The 27,820-nt window shown below is 44.5% G+C and overlaps 1 protein-coding gene across 9 annotated transcripts; it reads left to right on the top strand.

The window, feature by feature from the left end:
* Positions 1-764: 764 nt before the first annotated feature.
* On the top strand, positions 765-27,820 carry THSD1 (thrombospondin type 1 domain containing 1). Of its 9 annotated transcripts, XM_036831907.1 has the most exons (7): positions 874-888; positions 1,138-1,241; positions 3,294-3,585; positions 3,829-3,977; positions 7,429-8,394; positions 19,380-19,538; positions 25,368-26,972. In XM_036831907.1, the coding sequence occupies exons 4-7, from the start codon at positions 3,920-3,922 to the stop codon at positions 26,711-26,713; spliced, it is 2,529 nt and encodes an 842-aa protein (XP_036687802.1). In that variant the 5' UTR covers positions 874-888; positions 1,138-1,241; positions 3,294-3,585; positions 3,829-3,919; the 3' UTR covers positions 26,714-26,972. The 9 variants fall into 9 exon arrangements, with proteins under 9 accessions (XP_036687801.1, XP_036687803.1, XP_036687807.1 ...); XM_036831906.1 differs by lacking the exon at positions 1,138-1,241 and having other exon boundaries at positions 765-888; XM_036831912.1 differs by having other exon boundaries at positions 812-1,241; positions 3,841-3,977.

The raw sequence follows: 27,820 nt of genomic DNA, 5'->3' as shown, positions 1-27,820 counted from the left end.
GGATGTTTTGACAAATGCGTCATAAATCCATGTGATTCACACCCTAACCAATAGAATGTATCTATCATCTCCCAAAGTTTCCTGGGGCCTCTTTCCAATCACCTGCTCCCCAGGGGCCACCAAATCTGTGCTACGATTTCTGTTCCAACACATTGGTATGTTAATGGTAAAGTGTATTGCACTTTGCAGCCTATTCAAAAACAAGCACGGCTGCTAAGGTGGAACTCTATCCTCTCGTATTCTTTTAAAAACACAACTTTAACACTTCTGGACTAGAGTTTTAAAACTATGTTAAATTAAATAACCACTTCTGGCTCCTGAGAAAGAAAAACGAAGATGCACTTTACCTGAACTGTTCTCTTTTGAAACTCTTCAGTGACATTCGGGAAACAAAGTTTACAGCCCACAGCTTATACCACTTCCATGACTGACTCGTGGTCCCCCAGAAGACAATGACACGGGGGCGGAGGGGGGAGAAGTGATAGGATCGGAAATGCCGGGAGACTGCCGGCTCGCCCTTAAACCCGGCTCCCGCCTGCGGGCGGTGGGTGTGCGTGGTGGCATCCGCGTCCCCTCCCCGCGGGCCCTCCCCGGCCGCGCGTTTCCTGCCGGGTTTCCCGTCCAGTAGCGGGCCAGCCGGGCGCGGGCAGGGAAGGATGCGCTGCCCAGAGCGGGCGGGGCGGCCCTCGCGGGCTCCCGGAGGCCCCCCGCCCGCCGGGTGCCGCCCTCCCCGCGCCGTCGGGGGCGGGCCCGGGCGGGGCTGCGGGAGCGGCGCGCGGCGCGCGGCGGGCGGGGGGCGCAGTCCCGGGACGCGGGATGCTCGGTGCGCTGCCTCACCGCGCCCCAGGCCACTCGCCCGCCTCGCCACCTCGCCCGCCGGTCCCAGAGGTAAGAAGAGCCTTCCGGAAGCGACCCGGCGGGAGCTCCCGCCGCTGGGTCCCCGGCGGCTCCCGGGACCCTTCCGCCCCACCCTCCCCGCCGCCGGAAAGCACTGGTGGACGGGACCGTTTTCTCCACGCACCCGGTCCCCTTCCCTCGCTCCTTGGTGCTCAGCCCCCAGGGACATGCGTTAAAAAATGTCGTCTCGGCATCTCTGAGTCCCGACTTCAACCTGAACTCGGCGCTCTCCTGGCGCAGGTGTGGCCGAATGTCTGAGGCTGACGGTAGATTGATGGGTGTTGAGTCCGAATAGTTGGGACCCTTGAAGAACAACTTCTGGGATACTCTGCGTTTCAGAACAGGTTTGCTTCTTTCCATAAAGAAATCTTTACTGGGATGCAAGCAGTATGAGATATGTGCCTTGCAAAACGGTCCTCATTTTAAGAGATTTTGTGCTGGGGACACCGGCAGCCTTAGATTTCCAAGCTTAAACTTGACTCGCAGGCCTGGAGAAAGCTGAGTAGCTGTGGGGAGCGCACAGCTGAGTAGCTGTGGGGAAGCAGCATCCAACCCGTGGGACCAGGCGTATATTCGCCGATTGGCCCGAATATATAAATACAGCCCGTTTACACGAGCCGCGTTGGAATTAGCGATTTCCTCCTAATAAATATTACTATTAGATATACACTTGAGCGTGTGCATGTTTGTCAGAAGGGACAAGATCACTTTGCTTCTTTTTGTTTTTCCTTTTATTATTTCATAAATCATTGGTCCCATGGAGTTTAGCATAATTCAGTTTCTTTTTCTGCAGCTCTGAAGACACTATAGGGGATACAGTAGCGTGTATCTCAGCTGATTTCAGCAAAAACATGGGATCTGAGCTTAGCGTGGTGCCCTTAGCCACTGAGAATATTCACAACTTCCTCCTACCCTCTAGCTGATACATTTAGAATTTGTCTATAAACGTTTATGGATGTGAATGCTATATAGAAGTTTTTAAAAATGTGTATAAAGTATACCTAAGTTCCTATTTTCTCAAAATGATTCTCAAGCTAAACATTGTAAGTAGCCAGTTGTGGTATTGGGAACACGTGTTGGAAGAAAATAAGCAAGCAAGGTTTAAAAAAAATTAAAGAAACATGCTATTTTCTTTAAAACAACAACAAAAACGTAGTGATTTTTTACCCAGCATTCCATTCCATTCTGGGATGCTCTGTTAACATCTTCAAATTAGTGGTTGAGCTAGTGAAAAAAAATCAGCATTTATTTTCAAAAGCTTGAGAGCATTAAAAAAAAAAATCCATATTATGTAAACCATATTATGGCTTATAAAATAAAGCAGCCTATTTTCAGGTAACCTGGATTATTTTGTAATTCCATTTCCATCCAGCTCTAAATATAGATTATGACACTATTCTGTTTTACTAGTCTTTTTCATAAGAAAGAAAATGTGTTATAAGCACAAAATCAGTTGTGATTAAGAACTTCTTTAAAAAATGGTTGTCATGGGGAAGCAAGCAATTTGGGAGTACAACTTTTGGGGGCCAGGGATAGCTTGTTTCTCCTTACCTTGATTACTGAGTAGCAGTGACTAAAAGGAAGCATTTTAATTGCCCTAAGTGCCCACACTTGCCCGGGAGATAAAATGACGCTCACCTGCTGTCTTTGGTCAAGTTTCCCAATTCATATTCAAGGAAAGGATTGGGTCAAATCCATGCCTAATTCCAACAAAACTGAATTTTCTTTTTTTTTGTTGGGGAGGGTGGGAGCCTTAATCATCTGCATGATTACACTTCATATCTCTGCTTCTCTTTGAGGAAATACAGCATTTCCTTTGCTCAACCAACTCCTACAGAAAGAAAGCTAATAGAGACACACCAATTTCCTTTCCATTGAATTTTTGATTATTTCAGTCAGTCCTCTTAATTCCCTTAATTTCTGTCTTATCCGAAGGGATGTGACATACGTATATTTGGAATATAATATACTTATTAAAAATAGATTAACTGCATAATGGAGGGGAATGTAAATATTAAGAAAATATATATTTGTTTATGTTTAGTACCCCATAGTTTCCTAGATTCAAGTATGAAAAATACTGGCTGTTAAATGCCCCGCATCTTATTCTGTTGTCTAATAGTTTGTTTATATCAAAATAAGTGCCTCTTCCCACAAATCATTCTGAACCACAGGCCATCAAGGTCTTCCCTGCCCTCCTAGGTGGTCTGGGAAGATTGCTGCATGAAATCATCCATCTCCTGATGCATGCCAGCCAGCAGCAACAAGTATTGGAAGGCTGACAAAGATGATAGCTGTTACTTGTTTTCTCTTTAGAGTGCCCCAACCAAGGGAAGTCTGGACCACCTGGAGTTCATATTTAATTGCAATAATCTGGGTATCTTTTTTTTTTAAAGGTTTGATAGTTTTGACATAGCTCCTAGGCATTAAGAAATGAAGCAATCCAGATAACACACCAATTGTGCAAGAAGGACAGTGTTAATAAACCCATTTGTGGAAGCAAGGCAGGTCTACACAGCACGATGCAAAATGAAAATTTCGCAAAATTTTAGTCAGTTGATTAACTGGCATATTAACTATGCCAAGCATATAAATATGTGAAGATATAATATTATCCAGGTTGGCGAGGAGCTTTGATGAAATTAAGCAGAGAACAACCAACTCTCCACTTAAGGACGTGCTATAAAGGTAAGAGACGTGGTGTTTTGCAGAGATAGTCTTGGTGTTGGGCAGACCTGAAAGTTCTTAGCAGGTGAGCTATAATGGAAGGAAAGGACATGTAAATTACAGATCATTTCCCTGGAGGAACAATAATGTCCTTGCTGTTTTCTTTTCAGTATTACTAGGCAGTTTGACTTCTTAGAATGGTTTTGTCATCTCAGGATTACTATTTTATGAATCACACTGAACAGAGCCAACATTTTTTTGAAGTTCTAATTTCAGGTGTTTTGAAGAAAAATTCACCATTTGGATGTGAGAAAGGACATGAGGAGACCAAAGACCTGGGATTTTGCTGATCAGAATGAAACAAATGTTGAAAGACTTTTCAAATCTATTGTTGGTGGTGCTCTGTGACTATGGTGAGTGTTGTGTGTACTTATGCTGTGGGTACCAATGAAGAAACATAAATGGAGGGTTTATAAATGTGATTCTTGCAACCCTGGGTTCTCTTAAGGTTCTACGTTATTAATTCAAATTTCACTTTAAATACATTCATTTCACAAATTGGAGACAAGCATGTTGCCCTCAGTTCTCTTTGATTGATTTCCTAGTATTTCAGTATTATATGTTTAAACTTCACTCACATACACAGGAAGTCATGTTTTATATATTGGGGTTCTACATGAGATTTCACTTGACAAGAGAGTTTGCTGCTGTAATACCTTTGGAGCAAATCTGAATTTCAATCCTTCAATCCCTGTGTGCCTTTGACTAGTTTCTAAATCTCTTTCTGTTTCAGCAACAATATTGACAGGGTTGTTATGATGATAAGATAAACTCAAGAATGTGAAATACCTGAATGTCTGAGCACATAGTAGGTGCTTAATGTTAGTTTTCTTCATTCATCTTGATTCAACTAAAAATTCATTTCTCAGAGAGTTTTATGCAACTACTAAACCAGTAGATTCAAGCATATAATACCCACTATTTTTCTTTTGATGATTTCCGAGTATTTCAGACATCTAAGCAGTTGGTGGTATGAGAGTGGAAACTGTTTTCAAACTGATGAAGAAATTATCGTCCAAGAGACAGAGAATCCTGGCTCATGTAATATCGGTTGGATGGACCAGAGTGTGTACCGTTCCTTTTGTCCAGTGAATCTCCTCCCTCAGTCTTTTATTTTTTAAGAAGTTTATTTAAACAAGAAGACACTTGACTTGCAGAAAACCAATCTGGGATCATTTCTTTTAAAGCCCTTTATCCGTACTTAAAAATAGATTGCTCTATATGTAACAGCCTCATTCAAAAAATTATAAAAGCTTGCTTTGTTTCATAATGATAAAGACATCAAAATTTTCCATTTAAACAGTCTGCAAGAACGTTTGTTATTGTTGAGAGCAGAATATCTTACTGCAATATAAAAATAAAAGTTGATTGACCATAAAATAGAGCATACAAGTTGAGTACAAAGGCTACTACTGGAAAAGGAGGTATTTTCATAGACCTGGATTTTTTTTTTTCTTCTCCATTTGATTTTGATCAAAATATACCATTACCAGTTAGTGTTTTTTCTTTTTTAAAGCAACATGCTTATATTGAGACACCAGTTCCTTTAAGTACAATAAAGGAATGAGGAGAGAGGAAATGAAAGAATGGAGAAAACTGTACTGTAGTAGTCAGGATGTGGTACAACCAAATTGTAGTTTTCTAAATGAGAGTGTATTCTTGCCCGTAAAAACAAGAGTTTGAGAGTAAAGCAGCAAGTTCCCTCTTCAGTACACACCTCCTTTCTGCTGCTGTTGGAACCCATCCATTGCGTCTGTTTCCTCCATTTCCAAAGGGCCATGTGTGTCTCTTTCTTCGACAGGCTGCCCATCAAAGCAGAATCTGATCTGCCTCATCGGTATCCCTGTCATTGACAATTCATTAGTTAACTAAGTGCGGTGTGCCTCTCACTCTTAAAATGCATCACAGAACCATTCTGCCCCATCAGATTCAAATGAATATGAGCTTTGTTCTCGGTCCTTTGTTCTCAGCAGTCCTTCCTGGGCTACTGTGAGTACTGGAAGCTCTTCAGCCGCCTGTTCACAAAAAAGTGTCAGGTCCACTCTGAACCAGCACACAAGCTGCACCGAAAGCAGCTGCCTTTGGATGAGTTGTCTCCATCCAAAAGGGAGTGTCCCTCAATTTCTGTACTGACTAAAATGAAAAAAAAAAAAAAAAAAACTTTATCCTATTAAGGTTTTCAAGTAAGTGCTGATTAAGCATTCCGGTCTATCCAAGTTTTATATATTTTATTTCACCTCATCTTAAATAAGAAATGGGTGAAGTGCTGAGCTAATTAAAACAAACCTTTATGTGCCAATATTTTCATGTGCTGATTCTAATAATCATTTTTTTATATCTTTGAATAGTCTATTTTTTTTCTTTTTTAAAAATTTTTATTGGAGTAGAGTTGATTTACAACGTTGTATTGGTTTCTGCTGTCCATCAAAGTGAATCATCGAATAATCACTGATTGAGTATATTTAAAGACTACCAGCCCAGACAACATATTGTCCTTTGGACATATATGATATGTACACATTATTATTATTATATTAGAGTAATATTATGTTATATTATCATGTATATATAAGAAGACTCATAAATTCATACTTACACATGTTGTTTTTCAAACCAAAGGGCACTGCAGTTCCTTAAATCTAGAATGTTTCTTACCCTAGTCACAGGCCAGCTGATTGATGCATTTGCCAAACTCTGTCTCCTTTGATATGTATTTGGATAGGGTTCAAAATAGAAACAGGGATTCTTGTGTGTCTGTGCTCTTCCCACTCTTTACTTCAGCTGCTCTGATGGGTCTCTTTTTAAAAAAAGATAGAATTGATCCTAACAGAGTGATACTTGTAGGCCAGTAGTCATCTGTCCTATCTAGGCCAATAGCAGTTACTGTAATGTCATTAAAATTGCTAAGGACAAGCTTAGCTATTCCATAAATGTTCACCCTATCCCTTGAATAACCCATGCAGGATAGAATGCCAACATTTCTTATTCATCTAAAAATTTCTGCCTTATACAAAGGAAAGGCACTGTTTCCTTTACTGGTGAAAATGCTCAAGCACTTGTCTTGAATGTCAGAAAACAGTAACTTAGAAGTTCAGTTGATCGTTGGACAACACGGGGTTTAAGGGTTAAAGGCTCTGATCTTCTGCACAGGTGTAAATTTATAGTCAACCCTCTGCATGTGCTGTTCCTTTATATCTGCTATGTGTATCTGCGAATTCAACCAACCACAGATCGTCTAGTACTGTAGTACTTACTACTGAAAAAAATTTGTGTGTGTGTAAGTGGACCTGTGCAGTTCAAGCCCATGTTGTTCAAGGGTCAACTGTATATTTAGGGTCTCCCATTTTAAGTAGTCTAGAGTAGTGCGTATTGTATCATTTAAATCAGGCTTTCTCTCATTTCACTGTAAATCCATTTTCCCCAAATACCTAAACACTACAATATGCCTAAAATGAGAAAAGTCAAGTGTTGGATTTTTATCCTGAGACTTGTCAGTTGTTACTCTTGCTTTATTAGGTTTTCATCACTGATGTATTACATTGTTGACTGTTGTGAATTCAGAGTATTTATCACTAATTCATTATTTTCAACAAAACCATGAGAAATGGAGATGAAGGAACAGAGCCACTTTAGAATGGAAGCAGCTCAGGGCGCAGCTCCCAGAGTCAGCACTCAGCAGCATTGTGCATCACCCTTGGCTCAGTTCAGACTTCTCTCGTGTCTGAAACGCTGTTTCCATCGATGTCACCAATAGTGCTGGCTCAGATACTCCTTTTTAAAACCACTCTGACCATTTCCTTTCAGTTCTTGGAGAAGCTGAATATCTCCTTCTGGGGGAACCGGGCCATGTAGCACTAAGCAACAGGACAGTGTCTGTGGATTTCCAGTATTTGGATGGTGCCAATGGGACGCTGAGGAATGTCTCTGTCCTGCTGTTGGAGGCCAACACCAATCAGACTGTTACCACCAAATACCTCCTGACCAACCAATCCCAGGGGACCCTCGAGTTTGAGTGCTTCTACTTCAAGGAGGCCGGCGACTACTGGTTCACGATGACTCCGGAAGCCACAGACAGCAGCCCTCCGGTCCCCTGGTGGGAGAGGAGAGCCTTTCTGAAGGTGGAATGGCCTGTCTTTCATGTTGACCTGAACAGGACATCCAAGGCGGCTGAAGGCACCTTCCAGGTGGGCCTTTTTACCAGTCAGCCACTGTGCCTGTTCCCCGTGGACAAGCCCGGCATCTTGGTGGATGTCATCTTCACCAACAGCCTTCCAGAGGCAAGAATGAGTCAGGGCCAGCCGCTGGAGATAAGGGCTAGCAAGAGGGCAGAACTCGCTCAAGGCCAGTGGGTTGAGTTTGGCTGTGCACCTGTGGGGCCGGAAGCCTATGTCACTGTGGTGCTGAAGCTGCTTGGCCGAGACTCGGTCATTACGTCCACAGGCCCCATTGACCTGGCCCAGAAGTTTGGATACGCGCTGGTGATGGCGCCAGAGCTCACGTGTGAGTCCGGGGTGGAGGTGAGGGTGCTGCCCCCGCCATGCGTCTTTGTCCAAGGGGTGATCGCTGTCTTCAAGGAAGCCCCCAGACGCCCTGGGGAAAGGACCATTCGGCTGGCTGAACACAGCCTGACCTTGGGAGAAAGGAGAACAGTATTCAACTGCACTTTGTTTGACATGGGGAGGAATAAATACTGCTTTGACTTTGGCGTTTCAAGCAGAAGCCAGTTTTCCGCAAAGGAGAAGGAGTGCATGCTAATTCAGAGAAATATAGGTTGGTATTGAGATTTTAAAGCAATTTTTTTTTTTATCAAATTGGTGCCTTCATGCAATCAAAATTATTATTTTGAATTTAGGTGAACTTGATTTTCTATGAACTGTACCATCATTTTTATGGTTCGCTCCTCATAATGTCCCAAATGGCATTAGCATCTTTATCTGAAAAATGAAGAGTACTGGTAAGCATACCCAGCTCACTCCTAACTAACCGCTCCAGGTCTTAGTTTCCCCATCAATAAAGTGGGGATAATAAGAGTATCTACCTCAGAGAGTTGTAAGAATTAAGTGAAATCAATGTGTACAGTTCTTAGCACAGTGCCTGGCAGGTAAGAAGCAGTGATAAACGTCAGCTATTATTACATTGTATTTTATTTTTTTATGTTTGTTAATTTTTATTTTATATTGGAGTATAGTTGATTTACAATATTGTGTTAGTTTCAGGTATACAGCAAAATGATTCAGTTAGACATATATATATATATATCCGTTCTTTTTTCAGATTCTTTTCCCATATAGGTTATTACAGAATATTGAGTAGAGTTCCCTGTGCTATACAGTAGGTCCTTGTTGATTATCTATTTTATATATAGTAGAGTGTATATGTTAATCCCAAACTCCTAATTTATCCTTCCCCCACCCCGACCTTTCTCCTTTGGTAACCATAAATTTGTTTTCGAAGTCTGTGAATCTGTTTCTGTTTTGTAAATAAGTTCATTTGTATCATTTTTTAGATTCCGCATATAAAGTGATATCATGTGATATTTGTCTTTCTCTGCCTTACTTCACTTAGTGTGATAATCTCTAGGTCCATCCATGTTGCTGCAAATGGCATTATTTCATTCTTTTTTATGGCTGAGTAATATTCCATTGTATATATGTACCACATCTTCTTTATCCCTTCCTCTGTCGATGGACATTTAGGTTGCTTCCATGTCTTGGCTACTGTAAATAGTGCTGTCATGAACATTGGGGTGCATGTATCTTTTCGAATTATGGTTTTCTCTGGATATATGCCCAGGAATGGGATTGCTGGATCATATAGTAGCTCTGTTTTTAGTTTTTTAAGGAACTTCCATACTGTTCTCCATAGTGGTTGTACCAATTTACATTCCCACCATCAGTGCAAGAGGGTTCCTTTTTCTCCACACCCTCTCAGCCTTTGTTTGTAGACTTTTTGATGATGGCCATTCTGACCAGTGTGAGGTGATAACTCGTTGTAGTTTTGATTTGCTCTAATAATTAGTGATGTTGAGCATCTTTTCCTGTGCTTTTTGGCCATCTGTATGTCTTCTTTGGGAAATTTCTATTTAGATCTTCTGCCCATTTTTTATTGACTTGTTTGTTTTGATATTGAGCTGTATGAGCTGTTTGTACAGTTTGGAGTTGGTCACTTCGTTTGCAAATATTTTCTCCCATTCTGTGGGTTGTTTTCTCGTTTTGTTTATGGTTTCCTTTGCTGTGCGAAAGCTTTTAAGTTTAATTCGGTACCTTTTGTTTATTTTTGTTTTTATTTTCATTACTCTAGGAGGTGGATCCAAAAGGATATTGCTGCGATTTATGTCAAAGGGTGTTCTACCTATGCTTTCCTCTAAGAATTTTATAGTATCCAGCCTTACATTTAGGTCTTTAATCCATTTTGAGTTTATTTTTGTGTATGGTGTTAGAGAATGTTCTAATTTCATTCTTTTACATGTATTTAAAAATTCTGTTATTACATCGTATGGCAAATCCATGGTAGGTATGATCAGAATTCAAAGCTAAATCCCAAATTGTACTTTAGTAGCTTTTCACTTCCTCTAGAACGTCCTCAAGCATGTCTCTTTCCTCTTACCTCCTTCATTATAAGAACGAAGCCTCTTTAGTGAGAGTTCAAAGCAAGATTTCTAAAAACTTCTTTAAATTTTGAATTCTTTGCATAACGCCCTCCCTAATCACAAAGAAGTGGGGTTATTACAATTCCATCCATGCCCCAGGCTCCTCTTTGCGTTTCTTTCCCTTTTCCTGGGTGCAAGCCTGGTCCTGGCAAGAGGTTAATCTGGCAGAAATTGTCCTGATCGTTTACACGTGCTCTCATTTACGTCCCCGCTAAGCCTGTGCTCCCTGACGGCCCAAGCCTCTGAGCAGCTTCAGTACCCCACGTGTTTCTTGCTCCAAATTCACTCACTCCTTCTCCTTAGAAGTCCCTTTCCTTTGACTCTCTCCCCACCCACTGGCCACTTCCCTGCTTGCACTTACCTCTCTCTCCAGCCTAGATTCCGAGGCCCATCCCTTTAATCACTCTCCGACCAATACCCTAAACGCCTCTGCCCCCGATGTCCTTCTGATTGCACCCACCCAGCCGCCCCCCGGCTCTGCGTGGATCCAGCCATCTGCCAGCCGCCCACGGCACCCGGGCAGGCCGGGCCTCCACCCTTCCCTGGGCCCACCGTGCTACTCACTGTGCTCCTCTTCTGCTCTCCTCGGACCTCACCCCCGCCCCTGCCGAACTCTCTGAGCTGACTGGGCTCCTGCCACACAGAGCATCTGGAAGCCATCAGGTGCCGAGCTCCGTCACCCTCCCGCCAAAATATCCGTAAGCCTGCAGGCAGCCATCCCATCCTCTCCCCCTATTTGCTGTCCCCAGGGAAGCAGTGTCATTCCTCCAGCCCAGGGTCAACCCTCCCCTCCACTGTGGGTCCCAGCCCCTCTGCTCTATCAGGAACCTTCTGTTAATCATTATTCCCCTCTCTCCTCCGTCTCTAACTGTCCCTTCTTTACTGGTTCATTCCCATCAACTTCGAAATGTACTTAACTGTCTCATCTAAAAACGAAACAAAATCACCCCTCATCCCCTGGTTCTCCCCCAGAGCACAACCTCTTTCTCTCGTCTTCCTTTTATAGCCCCGGTTCCTGAAAAAGCCACCTGTACTTTGGGGTTTATTTCCTCACCCCCATTCACTTTTCAACCCACTCCAAACCCATACCCCTCCCCTGCAAATGCTCTCACTAAAGCAGCCAGAGAATGACTTCCGGGTCCCAAACCCTGGGGATGCTTTCCAGTCCGTATCTTGGTTGACCTTGATTCTGTGACATTACACTCGCCTTGTTTACCTCCTACCTCCCTGGCTGTTCCTTCCAGGTCTCCTTTGCCGGCTGGTTCCATGACCCCATCGCATCCCTTAAGGCTTGGACTTCTGCATCCTATCCTAGAACCTCAGCATTTTTCATTCTTCACACACTCGCTAGGTATTTACTGTCCTGATGCTGTTGACTCCATACTGGTATCTCTCCCCTGCATCCAAGTGCTGAATAGCTGTCACCCCCCAGATGTCTCCCGGGCGCCTCAAAAGCAGCATATCTGGAACCGGACTCATCATCCCACCCCCTAAGCCTGCTCCTCAGTACAGGACTCCACCCCATCTCATTGTTCAAACCCCAAACCCAGGAGCCTTCCTCTTCTTCACTTCCTATGAATAAATCACTAGGTCCTGTGGATTTTGTCTCTTCAAAAAATCTCTGTCTCAATCTCTGCACTTCTCTCCATTTCCACTGATACCGCTTGGTTTAAGCATCCATCATCTCCCACCTGGACTCTTGCAATAGACCCCTAATTGGTTCCCTCCCTCCATCCACTTCATTCTCTCAAGGCAGTCAGAGAGGGACTGTTGAAAATTCAGGTCAGCTGAGGCTATTCCCTTGCTGAAAACTTGTCAGTCACCTCACTTGACAGCTCACTCTTATGAGGATGGGCATCCACGGGTGGGCTGGAGACTGGGCAACGCTCCTCCCGCCTTCGCTTGGTTAGCATTAACCCGTCCCCCAAGTCTCCTCCTGGTGACTCTTCCTCAACCCCAGACTAGGTAAACTCCCCGCTGCACTCTGGCCCGGCATCCTTAGTTCCTCTTTCATGGCATTTATCACTTCTGTCATTGCTTGTTCAGGGTCTTTCTCCCCACGTTTCTCCCCTCCTCCACCCCGCCCCCAGATTGGAGAAGCTCATTTGGCAGCAGAAGCCGACTTGGGCTGCCAGGAAGCTATTTATGATCCTTATTTGGCCCGCTTTGTACACCTGCCACATTAACAGGTACTCAGTACATGTCTATTAAAGTGAAAATTGCACTCTGATGTCTCAGCTAGGTATCAGTGGAAGAACAATTATGTGAAACTAATCATTCAAGATATGCTTGCCGTTTCAAAAGAATTTATTATTTAGAGGGAAAAAAAATTCTGATTGACTGAATTTAGTAGAAACAAACCAAGGGGAGTAAAGGAATTCGGGCCACGTGGTGAAAGACCTTGGGAGCAGGAGGTCTTTGTGTTGGTTCTCCCTGGGAAGGGGCAGAGGGGAGTGATGCCCTGTGTCTAGGCTGAGGGCTGCAGCAATGAGACACGACCGGGCAGTAGGGCTGGAAGCAGTACCTCGAGGGGCTAAACGTTCCTGGGGACCCCAGCTTCTCTGTGTGGCCGCCCAACAGGGACTCTGTTTGGTTGATCAGTGAAATTGATGCTAGCGGTGGGAAACTCAGTGCCTTTGTGTTTTTAGTATAAAAGTTTATAACTAAATCGAGTTCTTTTCATTTTCCATTTAATTTGACAGCTCTGACCACTAAAGACTGTTTTTTTTTTTTTTTTTGCCAAATGGCATCATTCAGGAACCCCATTGAACCTACCATGAGGTGTGACCCACCAACTCACAATGAATTTCTCATTAGTTCCTTTTGGAAGGGGAATAAAGGGTTTGATATGTTTGTCTCTTTTTCCAAATATGTCTTAGGACCTTAAAACCGTAAATACTGATTTACAGCAAAAAGATGTCAAAAATGATTATTTGTGACCTTCATTTATCCTACTTAGTGTGAATGCTTATGTGTTTCTCTGCAGAAGCGTTAATGTGTGTGATTATGGGACGCTGCTAGGGGAGTGTTAGTAATATCTGGCACGGGCGCTGTAATAACATGCAAAAGTCTAAATTGAGAAATTCTAAATTCTGAACTCATCTGCCCCAAGGTTGTCAGATAAGGGATAATGGACCCTGTATCTCAAGGCAAAATATATATTTAGGGCAAAGTTGAGAATTAATGATAGAGGGTATACATTCATAGTCACATAATTTTTTTTTACTTAGTTTTTTTGACAAGTAAAAATTGTATATATATATATATTTTTTTAATTGTATATATTTAACACATAGTTTTCTTGATAATTTAAATTTGTTGGCCATCTTCTTGTTTCTCTGATTAGATGGTCTTGTTTTTCCTTCACAGTGTGACTGAACAAGAGCTTTTTACCAAGAATAGGAGTACTGTCATCCTGTCATTTGCTTCTTTTTTTGCAGGCGCTTAATTATTGTATCATCGTTAATTCTTTGCCAGAATCTTTATAAGCCATTTGTCCACTTAGTTTTACCTAAAACTAGAAAATATAATTTAATATAAGCAGGCCCTTAGGTGGTTTAATACTCCACAGTTCTCTGAAAGTGAATGAACAAGTAAACCCTTCCACCTGGTGTAGCTCCTGTTCTTCCTTCGGGATTTTTTTTTTTTTTTTTTTTTTTAGAATAGCTGACATACTGTATGTGACTTTCTGACATAATAACATTTATATAGTGATTACTTTGCACCAAGAACTGCTCTAAGTGCTTTATGAATATTAACCCATTTAATCCTTATAATAACCCTATGAGTTAGGCTTATTGTATTGTCAATTTTATAGGTGAAGAAATGAGGCACGGAAAGGTTAAGTAACTTTTCCAAGGTTTGTGGCTTACCCACTGCTGGTGGTTAGACTGGCTTGAGCTGTTGCTATTCCCACTATTCCATGCTGGCTCCCATATAATCATCTATCAATCTAGATATTAAACAATATGAAACTTTTAGATCGAAAAAGTTCCAGTATTTTCCTCCTCATGTCATTGGTTCATCTTGTGCTTCCCACCCCTCCTGAAAGACATGTAACCCACTGGCCCAGGCATAAGCATGATTGGTCTAATATGAATGAGCCTGTGCGGGGCACAGAAAACCTGAACTGCTTATCCAAGTGCCCTTGTTCCCACTGCTGCTTTTAGCTACTTACTCATGTCTATAGAATTTTCTTTCTTTCTTTTGTATATTTTATAATAACTTTATTATTTTTTTAATAGAATTTTCTTCTAAGGATGTTTTGTTTAGTTACTTTAGTCTCTTGAGTGAACTATCTTGCAGATGTGAATATTTCATACTCTGTATGCCTTCAAATATTCTTGGGAGTGGAAACAAATCTCCCTTTTCTTATTCCAGACACATTTTGCTCATTCAGAATTAATATCCTCTAGAGTGGCCTGAAAGGCATTTATCCTGGTCAAACAGGTTTGTTACGTAGTGGGAGTGCGTGTATGGACACATAAACAGGACAAAACAAAACGGCCTTTCATTCATGAAGTAAGACTGTTTAGAATAGTGGTCATCTTACTCTTCATTTGTAACATGTGAACTATAGCTAGCCAATGAGTTCCCTTTTTGCCAAGTATTTTCCTCAGTGTTATTAACAGAAATCTTCAGGGAACAAATAGAGGTATTTAAGACATTTTTAAAATTTTGGCTGATTAAATCTGTTCATTGCTTTATTTGAGTGATTTCCCTTGTTTTCTGTTCGATTAATTTGGTTTAGCAGTAAAAGAACCTAAAACTTAGTTTAAATGTTTATTTTTTAAATTGTTGATGTTCCTGCCAGCCATAATTTTACTTTCAAAGGAAAAAAGCACATTTCAAAGTGAGATTTTTGACATTAAGATTCATGCTTTTATCAAAACTTTGATTTTTTTTGTCCCCCTGGTGCCCACTAATGGAATTTTTGTTTTTAGTTTGACAAATGACTTTATGGATTTAAATAATGTCTATGTAAAGTAAAAGAAGAGTTAAGAAAGAATACAAAAAGGATGCTCAGCTTTTGTAATTCTACCTTTTGTGGTCTTAAATATGAGCACAAGAGAAGGATAAACTATGTATTGACTTTTCAATTAGATTTCACAGTAGTGGAATTCCCAGTAGATTTTTCAAAAATAAATCAATACTTCAGCTCAGAGAGACTTAATATGAGATTCCCAAAGCTTTGCAAGCACTGGGAGCTCAGTGTCTGAGCAGCTCTGAAGCTTGAGGACAAAGCTGGCTTGTTGTTCTGCCATTTGAGGAGCTACAGTGTGATCTGGGAGGCACAGAACCAACAGTGTGTTCTGCTGGACCTCTGGGTGGAACATAATTACCACACCTCAGCTGATGTTGGTCCAGGACACTGGTTTGTAATGCTCCCACTCTTGTGACAATCCAAGACTTTTAATTGCTGTAAAGAAGTCACACGCCATGACTCACTCCAAAGATTGCACCACTTGGCTCACCTGAGAATGTAACTGCCCTGCATGTTTTCCGTATGTTTTTGTAGTGCTTTGTATACCCTTGACTGCATTGTGAGGTTTTGTCCATAACGATGAAGAGAGACTTTTATGCAGAGGATATCTTGTGCCTAGTGTGGGCATGACCTGGTAGGTCTTGGGATTGGATGGGTGCTCACAGAGAAGGGACTTAGGATAATTATTTGTAGGGAATTAGTCAATTATTCTCTCTGGCAGTGATTACTTATATGCTTGGAAGAGATGTTTGCATTTGTCAATCAGTAATGACTGTTCTAGGAGTGTTTTGTAGTATGTATTTTGAAGGTCTGGTGTTAGTTGCATCCCTATTTGTGGTTGTTAAGGCTGCTGGCTGAATTGACCCTTTGGTCATTATGTAACATCCCTCTTTATCTCTGGTAATACTCCTTGTTCTGCAGTCTGCTTTGTCTGATATTAATAAAGCCACTCTAGTTTTCTTTTTTTTTTTTTTTTAAGATTTATTGATTTATTGATTGATTGAGTGATTGCTATGTTGGGTCTTCGTTTCTGTGCTAGGGCTTTCTCTAGTTGCGGCGAGTGGGGGCCACTCTTCATCGCGGTGCGCGGGTCTCTCACTATCGTGGCCTCTCTTGTTGCGGAGCAGAGGCTCCAGACGCGCAGGCTCAGTAATTGTGGCTCACGGGCCTGGTTGCTCCGCGGCATGTGGGATCTTCCCAGACCAGGGCTCGAACCCGTGTTCCCTGCATTGGCAGGCAGACTCTCAACCACTGCGCCACCAGGGAAGCCCCTAGTTTTCTTTTGATTAATGTTTCCAAGGTATAACTTCTCCCACCTTTTTACTTTTAACCTTTTTATGTATTTATATTTAAAGTGAGTTTCTTCTAAACAGCATATAGTGGGGTCATGCTTTTTTATCCTGTCTCACAAACTCTGTCTTCTAATTGGTGTTTAGATTATTTATATTTAGTGTAATCATTGTATGGTTAGATTAAGATCTACCATCTTGGTAGTTTTATATTTTTTCCGTCTGTTCTTTGTTTCTTTTTCCTCTTTTCGTCTGCCTTCTTTTGGATTAGTTGACTATTTTTTATGAATTACTTTAACCACACTATTGGTTTATTATTTATACCTTAAAATATTTATTAGTGGTTGTCCTAGAGTTTACAGTGTACATTTTTAATTACTCTCAGTCTACCTTCAGTTAACATCTTGCTTCACGTACAGTGTAAAGACCTTATAACAGTACAATTCCAATTCATTTCTCCCATTCTTTGAATGATTGTTATACATTTTACTTTATATATGGTATAAACACATAATACATTGCTACTGTTTTGCTTTAGATCATCAATTATATTTTAGAACATTTGAAAATAAGAAGAAGTAAATTTTATCTTTACCTCTATAAATGCTAATTCTAGCACACTTCATTTCTTTATATTGATGCAAGTTTGCCTGGTATCACATTCCTTCTGCTTGAAGGATTTTCTTTGAACATTTTTTATAGTGAAGGGCTGTTGATAATTAATTCTGTTAATTTTCATTCATCTGAAAAAGTCTTTATTTTTCCTTCATTTTTGAAAGATATTTTCACTGGATATGGAATTTGGGGTTGGTGAGTTTTTTCTTCAGTACTCTAGAGATGTCACTCCATTATCTCTGGCTTGCATGATGAGAAGTGTGTTATAATTCAGATTTTTATTCTTCTGTATGTGATGTAATTCCACCTTGCCCCCTCTCTCCCACCACAGCCTTCAAAGTTTTCTATTTGTTTTTAGTTTTTAACAGTTTGAGTGTAGTGTGTTTAACTTTTTTGTTTGTTTGCTTTTTTGTGTTTATACTGCTTCATGTTTTCTGAGCATCTTGGATGTAGTTTGGTGTCTTTCATTAATTTTGGAGAATTCTTGTACATTAGTCTCTTTTTCTTCTGGGATTCTAGTCATATGTATGACAGACTATTTGATATTGTCCCACAGCTCTTGGGTATTCTGTTTTATTCACTCTTTTTTTCTCTCTCTCTTTGTGTCTCAGTTTGAGTGATTTCTGTCGATATATATTCAGTTTCACTGTTTCTTTCCTCAGCTATGTTGAGTCTGTTGATGAGCCTCTAGAAGGCATTCTTCATCTCTGTTGCCATGCTGTTAATTTCTAGCATTCCGATGAACTCTTTTTAGTTTACAATTCCCTGATGAAAATTTCCATCTGTTCATGCATCTTATTCACATTTCCCACTAAAACTTTAACATATTAATCATAGTTAATATCTCTCTCTGATAGTTCAAATGTCTGGGTCACATCTGAGTCTGGTTATCTGAATTACTTGGATATTTTATTGTTTTTTTCTTGCTTCTTTGTATGTCTCATAATTTTTGGTTGAAAGTTGGACATTTTCTTAGAACTGTAGACACTGATAAATAGCATTTATGCCTGGAAATTGGCATACCCTATTTATGCTAGGACTTTAGTGTGGAGATTGGGTCACATTATATAATAAGGAATTGAGCTGTGTTTGAGTTTTTGCTGTTGCTATGGCTATCCTCAGTGCACGATCGAGTTCAAAATTTTCTAATGTTGCCTTGTGTTTAGGGTAGGAATTGGGTTGCCAGAGGGTTTTCTCCATACTTCTGTTGCACCCTCAACTTTAGGCTCGAGCCTGCACATCAGAAAGGCTTTTCCTTGTCACTCTTGCCTCTCCCCCAGCAGTAGACTCTTGTTATTTGATACTTGGTAATTGCTAGCCTGGAGCAGGGTGGGTGTTAGGTGGTGGGAGTGGAAGAACATCTTGTTCTGGTTCAGCCTTTGTCTTAGGCAAGTGCTCTGCCTCTGAGTCTCAGGGATGGGGCTTTGTAATGATCCTGCCCCTTGCCGGTGGTAGAAGCTCTCTATTAGTGTGGGCCCAGGGTCTTTTCTCCTCCTCTCTAGGGGTGAAAGATTTTCTTCTTTTTCCATTCCTTGGCAGCACTAGGTTTCAGCTGCTGCTCTTAGAGTGACAGGGTTTTCTGCCCTCCCCAGTGGTTGGGGCTTTTGTTGATAGAGCAGACGGGGAGGAGGATCTGGGTGAGGTTTGTGTCTTTCCCAGAGTGCTTCTCCTCCCCTCCTTGGCCTCCACCATGAGGGAGGCTCTCCCTGGTCTTGTGCCTGCCCTCAGTCCTCCTTGTGGACATCTGGTGAGATCCGTGGAGAAGAGCCTGCAAGTGGGTACAAATTCCCAGTTGGGTAGCGTGGCTCCCAGGGGTTCTGTATTCTCATGCTAGCCCACACCAGGCTTCTGGCGGTTCATCATATTTTTAGATGATTTCTCACCAGCTTGTATGAGGCCTGGCATCTGCCCCAGGAAGCAATGTTTGCATCCTGGCTTTCCTTGGAGGAGTCTGTCTGTCCTTCTAATTCAGGCCATTTGGTTGTCCTGTGACCTTAGCTCTCTGAAGAGTTCTAGAAAGGTTGATATTTTGTAGATTATACAGCTTTCCTTTGTTGTAGGGGGAGCAGCAACATTCCAGCCTTCCACTTCTTTGGGAATGTTCTTCTTTACTGACTTTTCAAAGCCTGAGATTTCAGTTTTGCTGCTTCATTTGGGTGCAGTTAAATTCTGATTCTCAAGTGAGCTAGCATTAAAAGCCTGGCCGATGTCCTTGCAGAAACTTGGGGACTGTGGCAGCCGTGGAGCCAGTGTAGTGCCACGTGTGGGGACGGTGTCAGAGAGCGTCGCCGCCTGTGCCTGACCTCCTCCCCCTCCCGACCTGGCTGCCCTGGAATGTCCTCGGAGAGCTCCCCGTGTTCCCTGGAGGACTGTGCGGGTAGGTATCCACCCTCCTTCGCAAGCCTCTTCCCAGAGGGACTGTCGAACCCAGACCTGCCTGGCAGTCACCAGCCTGAGTTCAGGAGTGGGCTCGACGCTCTGTCGCTGCTGCTTCTGGCTGTACAGACTCTGTGCCCTTCAGTGTGTCTGCGACTGGGGGTGTCTTGCCAGGGAGATGACAGGGGACTTAACCCCGTCGAAGATGGGGGAAATGACAAGGACATCGGTGTAAATGAAAGATTCAGACATACGGAATCATGTTTAAAAATACAAAAAATGGGAGGGATGATGATTTCTTCCCGATATTTGTTGTTGTTGTTCCTCCCTCCTTTACTTCTCCCCCCAGAAATTGTGGGAAAACATTAAAAAAAGAGTTTTTCCCCTCCTCATCTCCGAGAAGCCCCAGGGAACCAAAATGGACATTATTTGTCCAAAATGGGGCAAGGCACCTTCTCTTATCCACTGAAGGGCTCTGTGTTTATTCTTCCCCCCCCCACCCCCAACCCCCCGCCCAGGAGGAGAAGGTGGGGAAGTTCATCTTGCCATCACCTGGGGGCTGGCCCTTCCTTCATCCTCTGAGCGTCTTGAAATGACCCCCACTAGGAGGTGCTCAGTGAGTATTTGATGTGGGTGGTCTATGGTGTGATGCTCAGGTCACTCAGTTGGGTTGGCTGCAGCTTACGGAGCTGAATCCCATTCATTTGCCACAGGTTACAGTAACAAGAGAATCCTTGCTCTTCCCACACACCATCGCCCCTTCTGAGACACAGCCAGCTCCCCATTTAGTTGACCAGCCTTTGCTGTGGTCCTGACCCTTAGGTGAAGTCCTTCTGTCCAGTCCTGACTTCTTCCACTCTCCAATTCCAGGTTGAAGACCATCCCTGGTTCCTTGTCCCTTTGGGATCTGGAGGAGTTAAGTGTTTTCCTGTGTTTGGTCTCAGAGCATCTTGTAGCCAAAACCACTGGCACCTGACAACACCTTGACCAGCATCCCCACCTGTGACCTCACAAAATTCTTGCTGTCTCCTCTTTCCAGCCAGTGCTGTAGGCCTTGTTCCCTTTATTCCAGCATCCTGAGGACATTCTCTCTTCTGTGATTTTCCTATTACAACTTCAGACCCAGGCTCTCCTCCCAGCCCCCAGCCTACCATCTTCTTTCATCAGCCCTGAGCCCCACCCTGAATCTGTTCTTTCTCCAGTTGTATCTCACACTGTCTTCTAAGGCTCTCTTCTCTGTCTGCCCTTTTCTTTATAAGTCCCCTTACTGTCCACAGCTCCTTCCTTGTGTATAACTTCTTCCTCTCCATTCTGGGATGGCGTGTTGTATTAAGATATTTCATCTAGAGTTCTGTAATACTCGAATGAATTAAAAATCAACTGCCCCTGGCTTGTATTGCACTTTTAGAAGGGACAACAATATCAACCATTTATTACATTATCTCACTCAAAGCTCACAATAACTCTACAAGGCAAGGATTCTTATGCTGGGCTCAGATCTTGAGAGCTTGCTGCTGCCCGGCATTTTTTCTAAGTGCCTTGCACATATGAAGTCAGTACATCATTATCTACACATACAGGTGAGGACTTTGCAGCAGAGACAGAGGGTAAGTCACCTGCCCAAGACCATAAAGCTAGAAAGCAGGGGACTAGATCTGACCTCATACTAAGCTACCTATCTTGAATACTTTGCCTCTACGTACAGGCCAGTCTAGCTTTCTAAAACCATCCTGGAATTAGCAATCAGTTTTTGAGGCTGTGTGGTATTATTTCATGTTCTGGCATCTTAATCTCTTTAATCCTGGGTGGGAACTGGAAATTTATACATTATAAATTAGCAGAAAGGGTAAGTGCTACAGGCTACTTCTACTATAAGTGGTCCTCAGGTAAATAAATGCTTCTGTGGATAAAAATGATCATTTCTTCCAACTGTTCTCTTTTTCCAGTTCAGCCTGTTTGCCACTCCTTGGAAATGTAAAGATCTGTTTGCAGGCTGCTTAGTGTCAGGAAGTCTCCTTCACTTCAAGGAAAAGAGGGAAGACAAGATGAGGCAGAGATGGGTGAGGTCAGCAGCTTTGGGGCTTTTCTCCAGCTGCGGTTTTGAAGGGTTCCAGCCAGAGTCAAATGTAACAGCTAAGAGGTCCCTGTGTACATTTGCAGTGCTGCTACCCACTGACGGAGCAGCCACTGCAGACGAAGACATGATCAGTCAGGGAACAAGTCTTTCATCATTCAATTCTTTTCACTTGGTTGAGAGTCTAGAGTTTTGCTTGGCTTTGAAAGGATGTTTTTACGCCAAGGTCTGAGTGAAGTAGTTCTACGTTAATTTGGTCTATCTTGTTCACCACGAAGAGTGGGAGGATCCAATTGCCATTGCACCCACGTTCCATCTGATGGGGTGTTGATCATTTTGCTATTACCTTTTTAATAATGAATCTATTAATGAATATGACATTAATTGAGTACCAACTCTATGCCAGTTATTGACTGGGGTTGGGAGTATATAGATAAGCCATGTCTCTGGAAGGGGCTTATGATACAGTAGCTCAGCAGACACAGAAGCAGGCGTAGCATACAGTGCAATAGAAGGGTATCCACAGCTTGCTATGGAAGCTTGTGACAATCCATGCTGGGAACACCTCTGTTCCTGGAGGAGGTGATATTTGAGCTGAAGATTGAGAGCTGAATAGGCGTCACCTGGTGAACTAGGTGAGAAAGGGAATTTTAGCAAATGGAGCAATGGATGAAAGCTTGGAAGACGACAGCATGCTATGAAACCCAGGGAACCTGGCAAGAGTTTGATGTGGCTGCAGAGTAGAGTGTCAGGAGGGAGTGAGAGAAATGAGGCTGGACAGGGGACTTCCCTGGCGGTCCAGTGGTTAGGACTCTGCACTCTCACTGCCGAGGGCCCGGGTTCAATCCCTGGTCGGGGAACTAAGATCCCACAAGCCGCACAGCGTGGCCAAAAGAAAAAAAGAAAAGGCACAAAATGAGACTGAACAGGTAGGCAGGGGCCAGATCCCGAGGGCCCTTGAAGAGTGGACCTGTGCTGTAGAGGGATCTCCTGCCTGTAGTGTGGAGTACAAACCAGAAGGGGCAGGAGTGGCCGCAGTGAGGCCTGTGAAGAGTTCTTCAGTGACCCAGGGGGAGAAGGAAGCCCTGGCAGTGGGGATGCAGAGGAGAGAAGGATTCAGCGAGTCTGGATGTGGCGAGCGTGGAGGGGGGAGTGTCGCGGGTGAGACCTAGGATCTTAGCACTGCCAGCCGCAGGACAGCAGCACCGTTCCCGTGAGACCAGATGTCTCAGAGGAGGCGCGGGTTCTGGGGGAAGGTGATGAGTCCTGGGCGCGTGGAGGTGGAAGTGTCGGTGGGACGTCGATGGAGAGAGCAGAGCTAGTGGAACCAGGATGGGATCTAGCTCTCCCTGGCTCCAAAGTCCATGGTCTTCTCTCCGCATCAGATAATTGTTGAAACCAAGAAGAGAAACAATCACAGGAAGGGTCGGACAGTAGCCAATGCTGCAAAGCTCAAGGAATATCAGGACGGATCTCCTTTGCATTTGGCTATTAGATTGTTAATGACCTCCATAGGAGCTGCTTCACCGGAAGCCTGGGGGCAGGTTGCAGGAGCCAGAGGTGACAAGGAGTCAGCACATGTGGACCCTTCTTTCTGTACGTTCAGCTGGGAAGACAAGGAGCAAGCTATGGCTGTGGCAGTAGTCTAGAAAGATCTTTGTAAAGTGCGAAGAGCTTGAACATGTTTCTGTGGAGCTGCACGGAGGAGAAGCTGGAGATAATAGGTACAGAGGGATGATCCCCCTGGAGAAGGGTGGCCTAGAGAGCACCTCGTGGGCTCGTCTTTATGGGAAGACACTTCTCCCACTAGTTCCCTAGAGAAAGAGGGAAATGGAGTTGTGGCTTCTGCTGAGTTTATGGGGGAAGAGAGGATGGCAGAAGAAGCTGGGGGGGGGGTACTTGCTTGATAGCTTCTAACTTTTGTGATCTAGCAGGCAGCTGAGGAGGAGGATTAGTGGTAAAACTTTGAAGCACTGTTGTAGGGGATGGAAGAGAGCGTTGCTTAGGAACCCGCGGAAGGATTTGTGGGCAGTCAAGTTTGGGCGCCATCAGTACACAAAGGTTCTGGCCTGCATGGGTGCATTATTTTCTCCACCAGGGCTCAGGGGCCTGGGTGCAGCAGCTGATAATCCACGTGTCTGGATTTTTCTAGGAACAGACTTTTGCTTCTGAGCAGGGGAAGGGATACAGCTCAGTGTTAGAGGTCAGAGAGTTGAGATGATTGGCAGGAGAAGGATTTAAGCGATGGATCCTGGGTGTAGGGAGAGAAGTGAGGGCAGAAGGTGGCTGGCGGATGGAGAGAAAATGGAGGGGTTGGAGAATCAGATGTTGCAGCGAGGTTCAGTAACCGTTGTATGAATAATGAGTGAGCGAGAGGGGAGGATACAGCCGGAAAGTGGGCTGTGAGGTTTTAAGGTTTCAGAAGTGGAGCAGCTGCAGACAATGGGAAGGTATGGCAGCTTGGAAGGACAATGAATGGTCCCAGCTATGGGATGGTGAGGAAGACTGGACCCAGGTGCTAGTAACTGATGGCTGCCCTGAGGTGGGGAGATGACAGAGTTGAGGGAAGGGTAGGGGGTGGTCTGGGTGCATGGCGTGGGTGTCAGAACATTAGAACTTTTACACGGAGGTAAAAGCGTTGGTTGAGATGGCAGCCAGGAATGAAGAGGCTGAGGAACACGCCCTGCTTCTGGCTCTGCTTCTAATAAAGCTTCCACCCAAGAGTGGGCCAGGGAGGCTGTGCCCTGAGGGATGGCCTGTCCTCAGGTCAGGCAAGGAGACAAACAGTGTTTTGTGGAAAGTTTCTGGATCGTGAGGAGTTTGGTTATAGGTGTCCTATAGGGTGCAGTGGAAAGGGGAAAGGGACGCAGTTGGGAGGATGGAGGTGAGGCACGGAACTGGTGAGGATAAGACTATGGGAAAAAGAGATACAGGACAGGTGACTGGAAGGGCTTGAATGGTGAACAGTGACCAAGGAGGAAAGAGAGGTGAGGCCTGGTGGCATTGGGTGGTCTCGGGTTCCCGGGTACTACAGGCTGGGGCCCCAGGTGGCGTCTGAGTCTTGGTGAAACATTTTGATGACTGTGAGACACACCAGTTTGAGAGAGCAGGGAAGAAGAAGAAAAATCAATGCCACATGGAAGGTAGGAAGGGGAGTGAACAGCTGAGAAAGCAAGAGTGAGAAAGCAGAGGCTTCAACACTTAGGAAAGGCAGTTCCTGGACATTGGGAGAGAAAAGTGAGCTGTAGCATATTGCCAAAAGACTTATTTTCACCTATTAATTTCTCTTGAGATGTGCAAATTTAGCTACAACCTGCCTAAATTGTTTTGCATTCCAAGTGTTACACTTGGCAGATATTTTCCGAGGTGCATCTCAAAGGTACGTTTAATTATAGATATCCCATGTTTCCCTTAAGTGAAAAACCTTGATTTTTACCTTGACACGTTCCTCATGAGGCTTCTGTGTAGAAAATTGGGGACAAGTGTCAGCAAGAGCCAGTGAGCCAAGGAGTCACCTTGATGGTGGCTCACCTGCTCACCTCGCTTCTACCAGTCTCTGTTTTTCAGCTTGGCTTAAAAGCCTGCCTGCAGAAATATATGTAAGACCAGAAATCCCAGTCCTTGTTTATTTTCCTTCCTTCTTTAATTGCTACGTAATTAGAGCAAGCCACTCAGAGACCTTAGACCCAGGCAGAGAAAACGATACTAGAGAATGCATTCGTTCTTCCTTTTTTTTTTTTTTTTTTTTTTTTGTAGCTTTCCAGCCATCCACTCCGTCTCCTTTCCAGCCCCAGGCTCCCGTGAAGTCCAACAACATCGTGACGGTCACTGGGATATCCCTGTGCTTGTTCATCATCGTGGCCACCGTGCTCATCACGCTGTGGCGGAAGCTGGGCCGCGCCCCCAAGTGCAGCACCCCAGTCCGCCACAACTCCCTGCACGCGCCCGGCTGCCGGAAGAACTCAGACGAGGAGAACATCTGCGAGCTGAGCGAGCCCCGTGGCAGCTTCTCAGATGCGGGCGACGGGCCGGCGGGGAGCCCTGGGGACCAGGGCATCCCTCTGACCTACCGGCGGAGCGCGCCCCCCGACGACGAGACCTCGGGCAGCGAGAGCTTCCAGTCCAACGCCCAGAAGATCATCCCGCCCCTGTTCAGCTACCGCCTGGCCCAGCAGCAGTTGAAGGAGATGAAGAAGAAAGGCCTGACGGAGACCACCAAGGTGTACCACGTGTCCCAGAGCCCCCTGACGGACACCGCCATCGACGCCGCCGTCGCCGCAACCCCCGGAGGCTCCGAGAGCCCCGAAGAAGCCGCGGCCGGCAAGTTCCGCCTCAAATCCCCGTTCCTGGAGCAGCCGCCCGCGGTCGGCGCCGGGGACCGGCCCCCCTCCCGGCTGGACCACCCGCTCTCGCCGGCCAGCTGCGCCGTCAGCCCCAGCCAGAGCCTCCTCCGCAAGTCGCAGATGCGGAGCCACCCCCGGGGGTCCCATTTCCGGAGGACGGCAAGCTTCCACGAGGCCAGGCAGGCCCGACCGTTCCGGGAGCGGAGCCTGTCCACCCTGACCCCCCGGCAAGCCCCCGCCTACAGCTGCAGGAGCCGGACGTGGGACCAGGCGGGAGAGCGAGTCCGGCCCCCGAGTCGAGGCGCTGCCCTGCTTCCGGAGAAACGGGACCATTGTCCCGGGGCAGGTGGCACCAGTGGTCCGTTAAGCCCTTTCCCTAAACCCCACACCCTGGGGCAGCCCACGAGGAAACCAGACCTGGGGGATCGCCAGGCAGGGTTCGTGGCCGGAGGTGAGAGGACGGAGCCTCACCGGGCTCGGAGGGGACCGTCCCCCAGCCACAGGAATGTCTCAAGGAAGCGGCCTTCCTCCCCGGCCCCCAGAGATAGCTACCAGAGGGTCAGTCCTCTGAGCCCTTCTCAGGGTCGGAAAGACAAGTGCCAGAGCTTCCCCGCCCACCCGGAGTTCGCCTACTACGACAACACATCCTTCGGCCTCACTGAGGCAGAGCAGGGGATGCTGGACCTCCCGGGATATTTTGGGTCAAACGAAGAGGATGAAACCACAAGTACGCTGAGTGTGGAGAAGCTGGTCATCTAGACCGAGATCAGCCTGAGACTTCACACAACTGGGGCCCTTTGCCCAGCTCAGGGTATCAGCTGCTCACATTGTTCTGTGGACTGTTTTGTGTAACTATTTGTACAGCAGGACAGGATGTGGGGAGGTGGTAACTGACACAGGTGTCCGCATGTGTTTTAATTCATAAGGAAGAAGTTATTTATCTGGAGCTTTTCCCTTCGTTATCTTATTTCTATTGGCTTATTACTACTAACTATGATAATAAAAATTTAAACAAGAGTGAAATAGGGCTTGGTCTCTCATGTGAATATGAAAAATGACAAGATGCAGCTTGGCAGGTTCCAACTTGAAACAAACCTGAGAGTTTCAACAGGAAGAAGGGCTGGAACAAAGTCAGCTCACTAATACAACCCTGAACTGTAATTTATTAAGTTTTAAATCCTTCAGATTTGACTCCTGCACGGGCAGTATTGAACAGGTTTTATCTTTGGCTGATTAAGTCAATTATGACTATTCCTAGGTTACCTAGATACGGTGATACCACAAGATATTCCAGAAGAACTTTCAGGCCAGAGTTGGGTGATATCTTACTGTTTTTTTATGCAAGAAAGAGTGCTGGGGACTCGACACAAACTTTATGTGAGTTAGTTCTGCTTTGGAGAAAGAATATAAGAAGCTGATTGTTCAGGTAGTGAGTCAAATGAAGACCTATCCATCGTTGTTCTGAGCGAAAAGTAAACATTTTGGAAAGGAAGGTCTTGTCTCCCAGGAGAGCATCAACTGGAACCTGGGCAGTGGATGCATGTCAGGGGGCTGCCTGGCCTCAGGATGCTGACAATGTGCTCCTGGACCAAGCTGGCAGCCAAGACCCCAGGAGTGCCATTCTGAAACTGGTGTGTGTATTTTTTTTTTTTTTTTTTCTAATAGAGGACGTTTACTATTTCTTTGCTGGTCAAACAGAACACAGATGAGGAGTACATAGGGAAGGGGTGCCTTGTAAAGGGATGTATGTGGCGGTTTCTTGGGAAATAGTCCAAGGAGTCTTCTCAGCAAAGGGACTTGGGCTGGTGTGTCATAAGCATCCAACACACCCAGTCCTTGGCCTTAAGTTGGGGTCCCCCCCATAGG

This window comes from Balaenoptera musculus, chromosome 18, assembly GCF_009873245.2.
Source record: "Balaenoptera musculus isolate JJ_BM4_2016_0621 chromosome 18, mBalMus1.pri.v3, whole genome shotgun sequence".
NCBI lineage: Eukaryota > Metazoa > Chordata > Mammalia > Artiodactyla > Balaenopteridae > Balaenoptera > Balaenoptera musculus.
Note: the sequence above shows the minus strand (reverse complement) of the source record. Positions and strands in the feature narration are given on the sequence as shown.